This window comes from Leptopilina heterotoma, unplaced genomic scaffold (assembly GCF_015476425.1).
Source record: "Leptopilina heterotoma isolate Lh14 unplaced genomic scaffold, ASM1547642v1 Lhet_36, whole genome shotgun sequence".
In the NCBI taxonomy this organism is placed as follows: Eukaryota; Metazoa; Arthropoda; class Insecta; order Hymenoptera; family Figitidae; genus Leptopilina; species Leptopilina heterotoma.
Window position 1 is genome coordinate 1,370,263 of NW_025111040.1, and position 11,523 is coordinate 1,381,785.

An 11,523-nucleotide genomic window follows, 5' to 3' on the forward strand; every position below is an offset into this window, starting at 1 on the left:
GGAGTCAATTAAATGGTATTTTAACCAATAATTTCAATTAAAATTTTTTGAATTTTTTCCAATAACTTTATTAAAATTTTTTAAAATAATTTTTTTATTTCAACTGTTAACAAATTTAAAGTAATGTAAATTTTCAAACATGAAAAAAAGTAGCATCTCAAATAAAAAAAAGGATCCAAATAGTAGCAAATTGTAAAAAAAGTAGTAAATAGTATAGGTTTTAGTAGATGCCACTAATTTGGATTTAACCGATTTAACAGACTCAGAAACTCGCAAATAATAATTTTTTGCCACGTTAAATAAGTAAAAACTCAGAGCTTTAAGTGAAATGAAAACAAACGAAAACAAGAAGAAATTAAATAAAACTGACTTACCTATGAAGACAGTATCCTTAGAGTGTTGACCAGTATTGACAGCTCGACCACCATTGAAACAACTCGTTGAGAAATATTTCCCAATTGAGTAAAATGTGAACAATTCTATTCTGCTTCACTTCTTCAAAGCCTTTTCTAGACCAGCTCACGTAGATCCCTTCAAATCAAGCAGAAGGAAATGCATTGAAACTGCCTGAAAAAAACAAGACATCAATTATTATTTAAAAATATCGAGGCTGTATAGAACAAAAAATCGTTCACCCCAAAATGAATAAATTTATTTCTTTTTGTCAGTTTGGAAAAAATGTATGTTTTAAACATAGATATACTGTCAAAAAGAGATCAATTTATTCGATTCAGGGTGAACGAAACAGAAATGTGGTCAGCTATTTTTAAACCTTAACTAAAAGAAAAATAGCTTTGAGTGTATTTACATTCCATATTTAACTAAAACGAAAAAAAACTTAAGTAAAGAATAAAGGAGCTTAAGGATCAGAGCGAAGACACAATAAGAACGAGACAGAAAAGATAAGATTCTTCTCTGACATTTGTTATCTCTACTGCAAGGCTTAAGTTCACCTTTTCCTTAATGAAGTACGATAAATATGCACAAATTAAGAACGCGCGATGAAAATATAGTAGACAATAGGTTTGAGTTGAACAATTAGAAGGTAAATAAAAATTACTTACCTAGACAGATTGCATCCTCATAGCAATCACAGCGTAGTCTCCACTAAATCAACAGTAGGATCCGCTTCAATAGATAGTAAACAAATTGAGAAGTGCTGTCTTCATCCACTTCATCCTGTCTTTTAAATCAGAACTACCTGAAAAAATTCAAAAAAAGTTTATTAAATAATTAACGAATAAAAATAATCTATTCATACAGAATAAATCAAATTTAAAAAAAAATTTTCTAACATTAATAATTGAATATAAAAATAAATACATAATTATGATCAATCGAAATATTTAATGTTACGAATTTCAATTATTCGTAAATTCTTCAATTAAATATATATATTAGAAAATAAAAACTTCAAATAATTTCAAAATAAAAAAAATTATCAATTCGATACTTCAGTGTGATACAGAATTAAACTCATTCAAAAAAATTAATTTAAAATTTCAATCAATTCTTAAAATTCACTCTAAATTGCTTTTAATGTTCAATTATAATCAAAAACATTAACTGAAATTCCTTTTGAAATCAATTTTTACTAGAGAAAACTCTACTAGAATCCAATTATTTAAATAGAAAAATAAATAATTTATTGAATAATCGAATGTTTCATAAAATTCAATTCCCATAAAGAATTTTATGAACAAATTTTTAAATAATTAAATTCTTTAAAAGAATTTTAATAAAATTTTTAAGAATAATTACATTTTTCGAAAAATTTGATTAAAATTGTATTAAAAATAGTTGAAAGTCTGCGATAAGTTTTATTATTAATTATGGAATTAATTGAATTCCTAAAAAGAATTTTAGTATTTACGAAAATAATTAAGTTTCAGTAAAAATTTTATTATTTATAAAAATAATTCATTTATTGCGAAGAAATTTATAAAAAATTTGTAAATAATTGAATTCCTATAAAATGTTTATTATTTTATGTAAATAATTAAATATTAGCGTAGAATTTTTGTCAAATTTTTTTTTAAATAATTGAATTCTTTTGGAAAATTTTATTAAAATAATTAATATTGAAAATCACATAATTTCGGCGAAAAATTATATTACTTTTAAAAATAATTGAATTTCTCCAATCATTTGTAATTTCTCTAAAATTCTCCAAATTATATCATACAATTTACGAACTTTTCCTCCTTTTTCTATCAAATTACGGGCTTTACGGACCTTTTTTAAAAAAAAACTTACGTTTACAGATTTAAAACAAATTTACGGACCTTTACTGGATTTACGGACCTAGTTCGAGCTCTGAATTAAAGGTTAGGGCTGAATGACAGCAAATGCAGGAATTAAACGCAAAAAAAGAGACAGAATAGAAATAAGACTTACCTGATGCGATGCGATGGTGTCTGTGCGTCCTCTAGAACTCATGGGATTTATTTTCGAATTGTGCAAAAAAGGCCATTCTTCTGACTCCAAGTTCCTCAAACTCATTTTCTAGATCGGCTCACAGAGATTTCTTCAAATTATGTAGAAGAAGGGGAGATGGATCACTTTCCTGGGCGACCGTTCTTTGGTTTTCATTACGATTTTCTTCCACATGAAACGAATGCCTCGATTGACATTGGTAGGAAAAACTAAACTCCATTTGTTCACATCAAGTGTGAATTCTATAAGTTTGTCATTTATGGAAAAGGCCTGAAAAAAAGGAATAAAATAATGGAGTTAATTACCTAAGTAACATAAATAATTTAGTATATTAAGCAAAAAGGCACAAAAGTGTCGATTTCAAATAGAAAACGACAGCAAGTACAAGTCATTCACTTGTTCGAAAATGGCCGCCATTTTCTTACGGTCGAACAAATGAATGACTTTACTCCCTGTCGTCTGCTAACATAAAGTCACACTTTTGTCTCTGTGAAGTAAAATAGATTAGTAAATAATTTATACTTACATAAAAATACCAATAATGGGTTTGATACTCGAACAAATGACAGCGCATCCTGGTTTCGTCCGTCTTCCAGCGAACTCTCACCAGAGTACAACACGGGAGGGGGAACTTTCATCCTGCCTTTTGAAATCTGTAAAACTATACAAAAAATACGATAATTAAATAATTAGTATGTAAAAATATCAGTCGCAAATTGTTCATGAAATTATTTTTATAAATTTCTTCGCATAAATGCAATTATAAACATATAATTCCAATATTTATAATTTTACATAAAATTCTAAGTTAAATGCGATAAAGTACGAGAAATTATGTTAGAAATATAATTAATTTGCTTTAGACACTAATAAAAATATAAATAAAATAAAAACTTACCATGTTCTGCGTCCACCTGAACAGCACATCCAGAATCTTCCTTCACTGACATTGGTAGAAAAAACACCCACTCTTTGTTCGAATTGGTTCCAAAGAGCGTAAAGTCGTTGAATGGTCTCAAACGGCTGGACTGCAGTACGTGGAGGTTGGCAGCAATGAGAAGTACAGGGAGACCTGCCTCCTCCTCCACCCCCTTCCCCCCTGGAGTTCCTACCACCAACAACCCCGACCATCAGGGGAGAGGGGGTAGGACCCCTGGCGGCCTCTCCAACCGGGGAGTTCCATAGGGAACAACATCCCGGGAGAGCAAGCTAACACCACCGTCGCCGGTGGTTGCCGGCCGCCAAATGAGCTCCGCGCACAAGACTGACGCACGTTCTGATCCGCGCGCACGCGATTGGCTGGCGCTGTCGGCCAATGAGCGAGCGCCTCGGCGACTAGTAGCGCGCTTGTGTTCATTATTCAAACTACTATAACTTACCGACTGTCGATAATTTATTTACAAAAAAAACACTAAAGGCCAACGCAGAATAGATCTGTAACCGGAATCGCAATCGTAAGCGTAACCGTAAGAATGAGTTAAAGAAGGATAGGTATATTGTTTATCCTTCTCTAACTCATTCTTACGCTTACGGTTAAGATTGCGGTTCCGGTTACAGATCTATTCTGCGTTGGCCTTAAAATAATAATAATAAACAGTAAAACATTAAAACAACAATAAAAGACAAAATAAGTATTTTTTGTATTTAACAATTTACAAACAATAAAGTGCATAATAATAGATTTAAAGAAATATCTGAACTGTTAAAAGAATATACAGTTATATTATTATATAATAATTAAAATTGCTTTTTAATTATTACTGTTTAAGTGTTTACAATTCTCTAAGAAAATATGGTGATAAAATCGTGGTTAAAAAATTATTACTTTTATTACTATATTATTAGATTAAAATTATATTCTTAAACTATAACAAAAATAGCAAGTAATTACTTGAAATATGTAAATTGTTAAATAATTGTGTTTATATGCAAAAGCATTCTTGAAATTATTATTATTTACTGCTTCCTTATCGAACCGGTTATAAGTTTAAGGTTATCTTGATAATGTTATTATACATATATAATTAATTGAATAATTGTAACATAATATATAATCAACTCTTTTGACACACTTAATATTATTAAAAAGTTATTTAATATTTGTTTTACATTTTATTCTTTTATAGAAGTAAGGATATTTTTAATCACATGTGAATTGTTCTAATTTTGTTTATATTTTTGCAGGCGGAATGTTGGTAGTGTCAGTCTCAGTGGCAGGTCTCGTCACCCTGGCAGCAATGACACAACCGGCTTTGGCTCCAGAAGCAAAACATTCACTTCTGCAATATGTCACGGGAAAATATCTTTTGCCCAGTAATTGTCGTGTTCATTTCGAATGGGAGGAACCTCAATTAGTTGGAGAAACAATGACATTTACCGTTAAAGTAAGAGGATTTTTTATTTACAAATAAATTTTCCGTTGGTATTTATTTTTAAATTTATTAATTATAAATAAGCTTATTTTGTTACTAATTAGGTAAATTTAAATTTTTTATTAGTGTAAAATAAAATATATCGATATTCAAGGAAATCAGGGAAGTCAGAGATTTTTATTAATTTACTGGAAAAAATTAAATTTCTAATAATTTTACAATTAGTGCCCGTATATGAAATAAATAAATAAATTAGAGAAATTCATAAATCGCGAAAAAGAAAATTAATTTTGTGTAGCAGCCCTTTTGTAGAAAGTTTTCTAGTAATTGTTAATTGAATAAATTCTAAATGTTCTAAATTGTTTTTAATCAAAAAGTGGTATAAAATTAGAGACTTTTAGTGGAATTAAGTTCCTCGTTTTTTATATACTTTCAGTTTTATCAGCGAAATGGCCAGCCATATCCGATTTGCGACAAGGACAATCTCATTGTCGAAGTGACAGAAGGAGCTCGAAGAGTAGCAACTTTAATAGAATTAGGAGGAATGGATCCTCTTGCGGCAAATGCAGCAGTTGTTAAATTTACTGTCCGACATGCCGGACAATATCGTATAGCCGTTCTTATCGGTTCCTGCCACGTTTACGGCAGTCCTTTCCTTAAAATTTTTCTTCCCGGTACATTTTCATTTTACTTTATTATTCTTTTTTTACACTTTATTACTGAATATAATATAATATTGAATGATATAATACTGAATATCATATAATAATAATTATTAATTACATTTTAGTATAATTTTATTATGATTGATAAATGTAAATTTAATTGTATTTAAATTTTAACTACCCGAGGATTTTTTAAAAATATAATTTGATTATTTTACCATACGTTTGATGCAAATTTTTTAATTAATATTTTTTTTCTTCAGGACCTCCAGATCCAAATAAAACGGTCTTCGTGCGCCAGAGCTCGACGGTCGTTTGCACTGCTGGCGTTCCCCATTCATTAACAATTGAACCACGTGATGAATACGACAATCTCTGTATATTTGGTCCTGCAGATAAACCCACGGAAGGTTATGATGTAAATATTACACAAGTGAGTAATTCTCTTATTTACAACGAATATTATTTATTTTCTTATTTAAGAATTTTTCTTAAAAAGCAGATTTAACAAAATAAGAAAAATGAAAATTAACAAAATCGATATTTTTGAAGAATTAATAATGAAATGATTAACAGATCGGTAGTGTAGGAGGAGAAGGAGAGGCAGTGCCAGTGGATTGTAAAATTCAACTTGATTATGATTCACCAAATCAAAGGATTCGATTGAAAGTCAGTTTTCCCAGCAGCGGATGTTTTCACGCCACTGTCAGCTTAAATGGCCTACAACTTCACAATGGTGACTTTTCTATAATAGTCCTCGAGAGTAAGTTAATAATTTTAATTCTATTCTTTAATTTTAATTGTATATTGAATTTTATTGTTTAATTACAATTTTATATTCAATTCTATTTTATAATCACAATTGTATATTCAATTATATTGTATAATTGCAATTATTTTAGATAATTTCAATTGTTATTTTTTGAAAACTCAGGTGCTGTTAGTAGAGCTGTTCATCAAAGTGTAGCGTCAAAGAATTTTGACACTTGTTATGCGGCGAAATTATTGGGAATGCAAGGCGAACGATTCGCAAAACCAAAGAAAGTCTTTTGTTTCATTTCACCCAAACAATTGACAATTAAAGAATATCTTCTCAGGTTTATACCCAAGCGCCTTGTGACATTTCGACTCTGTCCTTCGACGAAGGTATCATTTTTTTTCTATTCAATACAATTATTATTCAAACAAATATTTTTTTCTTGTTTTGATAATTTCAAAAATTGTTAATTTATATTTTTTATTATTGACTGCAACAATATTAAATTGTTTCAAAATCTTTATCTTCTCTATTCAGTTATTCATTTTTGTTGATTATTGGTCAATTATTCGCTTTTAATTTAATTTTAAATTCAATCAAACATTTTATACAGATTTTTATTTTTATACACACAGACTATGTTTTTATTTAGAAAGGATTCGTTTTTTTCTATACATTCATATATCTGTATTTCATTGCAGTTTTACTTTGAAAGTTCAAACAGTGATTCGTTTACAATCGACGATGGTTGTCAGCCTCCAGTTGAATTGATTTCACATTATCGTGATATCATTGCTGCCACGTTTACTCTATTTTTACTGAAAAATATCGGAGGAAGTGAGACATTTGCCGATAAACAGGATTTCTTTTATCATGAAGTACGAAAACATCATCAAAAACATTATCACGAGAAATTATCAATGAAAATTCAACGTGAAAAGCTACTTGAATCTGTAAGTTTAATTTATTTTGTTTATCCTCTTTCATTTTTAAACAGATTGAAATTTTCAGTCAAGTTATCATTTTATAAAATTTTGATTAAATTAAAGAATGAAAATTCTGTAGAATAATTTATTGTACTGAGAGAAATGATTTTTCTTTGGTTTAGTCTATGAAGGCAACAAAAGGCTTTTCCGTTAGCGATTGGTGTAGGAATTTTGAAATTACCTTCCAAGGCGAACAAGGTAAATATTTTTTTATATATAAAATCAAACTCTTATTTAATTCTATATTTAATTGTAACAATTATTCTCATTTACCTATTTGCTGGCTTCACACTCAATAATTAATTTTAAAAATGTATCAAAAAGCAACTTTAATACTGAAAAAAGGAGTAAAAAAGTATCTATCGAAAATTAATTTTAACGAACAAAAAAAATTGTTTTAGTCGATTCACAAAAATTTGATTCAGTATTTCCATTTCAATCAAAAATATTCATTGAATTAAATGTTTCTTAAAATTTAATTCTTACAAAGAATTTATCAATTTTTTAAAAAATAATTGAATTTCTGAGAAGAATTTAATTATTTATGAAAATAATTGAATTTTTGCGAAGAATTTTATTTAATTATTTTTTAAATAATTGAATTCTCCTAAAAAAGTTTATTATTTAGGAAAATAATTGAATTCTTGCGAGGAATTTTATTTAATTCTTTTTTAATAATTTAATTCTTGTAAAGAATTTTATTTAATTCTTTTTTAATAATTTAATTCTTGTGAAAAATTTTATTATTTAGGAAAATAATTGATTTCTTGTAAAGAATTTTATTAAAATTTTAAAAAATAGGTAATTTAATTCTTGAGAAGCATTTTATTATTTATCTGAAAATAATTGTATTCTTGTCTGGAATTTTATTTAAATTTTCAAATAAATAATTGAATTTTCGTGAAAAATGTTATTGCTTTTGAAAGTAATTGAATTCTTGCGGTAGAATTTTATATAAAAAGTTTTTAAATTGATTTTTTTCGAAAAATTTTATAAAATATTTTATGTAATTCAATTCCTGTGAAAATTGTATTACTTATGAAAAAATTGAATGTTTGCTAAGAATTTAATCAAAAATCTTTTGTGGAATTTTATTAAAATTGTATAGATATTGAAATTTCGAAAAGTTTTCATGAATAATTGAATCGTTTTAAAGAATTTTTAGAATTTTTTTTATTTCAACTATTAGCGAATTTAAAGTGATGCAAATTTTCCCCAAAAATAAAGAAAAAAGTAGCTTTTAGTGTCATAAATCTAAAAAAAAGTATCCAAATAGTAGCAAATTGAAAAAAATGTAGTAAATAGTAGGTTTTAGTAGATGAGTGCGAAGCCTGTATTTGAGTAGATTGATGATTATTTTTTATTATATGAATATTTTGAATAATTACAGGAGTCGATTGGGGTGGCGTTCGTCGAGAATGGTTTGAATTGATTTGCGCGTCGCTATTCAATGCAGGCAATGGATTATTTTCGTCGTCAGGCGATTCACAACAGGCGTTGGTGCATCCGAATAATAAGCGACCGCCTCATTTAAAATTGAAACACTATGAATTTGCTGGTCGAATTGTTGGTAAATGTCTCTATGAATCGGCACTTGGTGGCTCGTATCGGCAACTCGTGAGGGCACGTTTCACTCGTTCATTTCTCGCACAATTAATTGGTCTTCGCGTTCATTATAAATATTTCGAGCAAGACGAGCCCGATTTGTATTTGAGTAAAGTGAAATACATCCTGGAGAATGATGTCGAGGAAATGGATCTTAATTTTCTTGAGGAGGAATACGATAATGAAGGACAATTATTGAAAGTTGCTGAATTAATTCCCGGTGGTGGGAAAATTCGTGTCACTAATGATACGAAACTTCGTTATCTTGATGCATTGGCGCAACACAGGCTCGCCAGTTCGTCGCGAAATGAAATTGATCATTTTCTAAGGGGACTTAATGAACTCATTCCCGATAATCTTCTTGGTATTTTTGATGAGAATGAACTCGAGGTAAAGTATTCATGTGTCAAGAATATATTTTAAAGAAGAGTAGAAAAGTTTCATGAATATTCTTGTTTCTTTATTATTTTAATGTTGTATTTTTTTTATTAGTTGCTTCTGTGTGGCACTGGCGAATATAATGTGGCGGATTTGAGAGCTCATCACATAGCGAATGGAAATTCGAGTGAATTTTTACGTGTGTTGGATTGGTTCTGGACGGCGGTCAGTAATTTTACACAAGAAGAAATGGCGAGATTACTGCAATTTACAACTGGATGTTCACAATTGCCTCCGGGTGGTTTTCAACAATTGAGCCCTCGATTTCAAATCACAGCTGCACCGACTTTCGGCAATCTTCCCACTGCACATACTTGGTGAGAATGGAAATTAAATAGAACATTCAGTTTTTTATTTCTTTTTGTTTTTAATTTCCTGAATATTTTTTGATTTTAATTTTTAAATAGGACAAAAATGATTTGAAAAACTAAAAATTGATTTCTTTTTTAAAGCTTCAATCAACTTTGCTTGCCTGACTACGAGTGCTACGATAACTTTGAAAAGGCTCTTCTACTTGCAATCAGCGAGGCCGAGGGCTTCGGAATGATTTAAAATAATGGATAAAATATTAGGATCTACATTCCTCTAGTCTAATTTCTCAATCTAGCTCAAATTGTTAAAAGCATTTTTATTTTTCGCTCAACGTACGAATACGTTTTCTACTGTATAGATCTCTTTTATTTCAATAGTATTTGCTTTCGAATATTAATTATTAATTAATTTTTACTAACATAATTATTTAATTAAAATTATAAATTTGTTTAATAATCTTCAAAAAGTTACTAGGATCAATTCTTTTCTATTTAAATAGAAAATAATATTTGAATGAAATAATTGAAAAAAATCTGCGTGAACAAATGAACTAATTTCCAAATAGAAGGAAAACTTGAATATTTATTGAAATAAAAAAAATAGAGAATATATAATTAGTTTATAAATTTGAAAAATTGAGATTTGTGATATACAATATAGATTATTATATCGACTAAGTGATTGTTAAACTTCGTAATTGCGATTTTTTCTTTATACATATATACACGAAAGCTTCACTATTACGAACACATTAATTTTGTCATTGTTCTTTATTTCTAGACAAGGAAACAGCATTGTGCGAACATTTTATATATTTTTTTACGTTTTTCTCTCTTCGCTCACAAAAACTACAAACAGATAATGAAAAGAAAAAAGCAAAAAAAAAAGAATAGTCAAAAAGTATAGAATATTTTCTAGATTGTTTAGAGAATGTAAAAAGTATTTATTATATAGTTAATAATTAGAAATGAAATAGAATTATGTCCTTAGTTGAAATACTTATAAATATTTATCTGTGCATTTAAAAAAATTTAATTTTAGATTTTGAAAAGGCTGTTTTAGTATTTGTTTCTCTATGTTAAATAATAATTTCGATATTTAGAATCTACTTAAAAAAAAGTATTTTAAGTGTTAACATATTTTAAGAATTCAACATATTTTTAGAATTAAACATATTTTTCATGGTATAATAATACTACTTAAAAGAAAATACTTTTAGCGTTTAATATACTTTTCGTATTAAGAAATATTTTTTCTAAATAAATAAATTTCATAAATAAAATACTTTCCTAAAAAGATAATTGAAAATAAATAATTTACATTTTTGTCAATATTTTTCTTCGTAAAAACAATAATATTGTACAATCTTCATCACGCAAATGTTCGTTAAATCTAAAAATTTAATTGTAATTGCAAAAGAATTTACTTTAAAAACTTTAGTAATGTACAGAGAAAAAAATTATCTTTTATAAATTTTAGAAACTCTTAAAATGCAATGAAAGACTATCATCGTTTTGAGTATAGATAATTTTAAATTAGAATTTTGATTACAGAGAAAACAAAAATTAAAAATTAAAGACTTGGAAGTTATAAAGCTTCATGCTAATTAAATTACATTAAATTGAATAAGTGAATTTTTATTATAATTTAACAAATAAACGTTTATATTTAAATATATAAATAGTTATGAATATTTATGAATATTTATTAATATTTATTAATTCATTTAAATTCGATTAAATAAAACTAATTGAAGCTAATCAACTAAATGATATAAAAAAATTAAGAGTTTCGCTTTATAAATTATTAACAAATTTTAGATGCTATTTGTAAATTTAGTTTAAAGTTAAATAAAAATTTAATTTGAATTAAAATCATCAAACAGTGATAAAAATTGAAAACTCACTGAAAATTTTGAATCAATTTCATCAACAATAATATGATAGCGATAA

At 27.5% G+C, this 11,523-nt stretch overlaps 1 protein-coding gene across 4 annotated transcripts in view; it reads left to right on the forward strand.

Moving 5' to 3' along the window:
- Positions 1-10,813, forward strand: part of LOC122505499 (apoptosis-resistant E3 ubiquitin protein ligase 1) — a 44,672-nt gene extending 33,859 nt beyond the window's left edge. Inside the window, exons 1-11 of one of the 4 annotated variants that reach the window (XM_043617165.1) lie at positions 4,025-4,063; positions 4,621-4,820; positions 5,245-5,482; positions 5,737-5,906; positions 6,050-6,236; positions 6,408-6,619; positions 6,932-7,183; positions 7,339-7,414; positions 8,607-9,211; positions 9,314-9,576; positions 9,712-10,811. In XM_043617165.1, coding sequence (XP_043473100.1) covers positions 4,626-4,820; positions 5,245-5,482; positions 5,737-5,906; positions 6,050-6,236; positions 6,408-6,619; positions 6,932-7,183; positions 7,339-7,414; positions 8,607-9,211; positions 9,314-9,576; positions 9,712-9,811 — 2,298 coding nt within the window. In that variant the 5' untranslated portion in view covers positions 4,025-4,063; positions 4,621-4,625 and the 3' untranslated portion in view covers positions 9,812-10,811. Of the gene's footprint in view, positions 1-4,024; positions 4,064-4,281; positions 4,429-4,620; positions 4,821-5,244; positions 5,483-5,736; positions 5,907-6,049; positions 6,237-6,407; positions 6,620-6,931; positions 7,184-7,338; positions 7,415-8,606; positions 9,212-9,313; positions 9,577-9,711 lie in introns of those variants that run through there. The other 3 variants (XM_043617164.1, XM_043617162.1, XM_043617163.1) reach the window with 3 other exon arrangements.
- Positions 10,814-11,523: the final 710 nt, after the last annotated feature.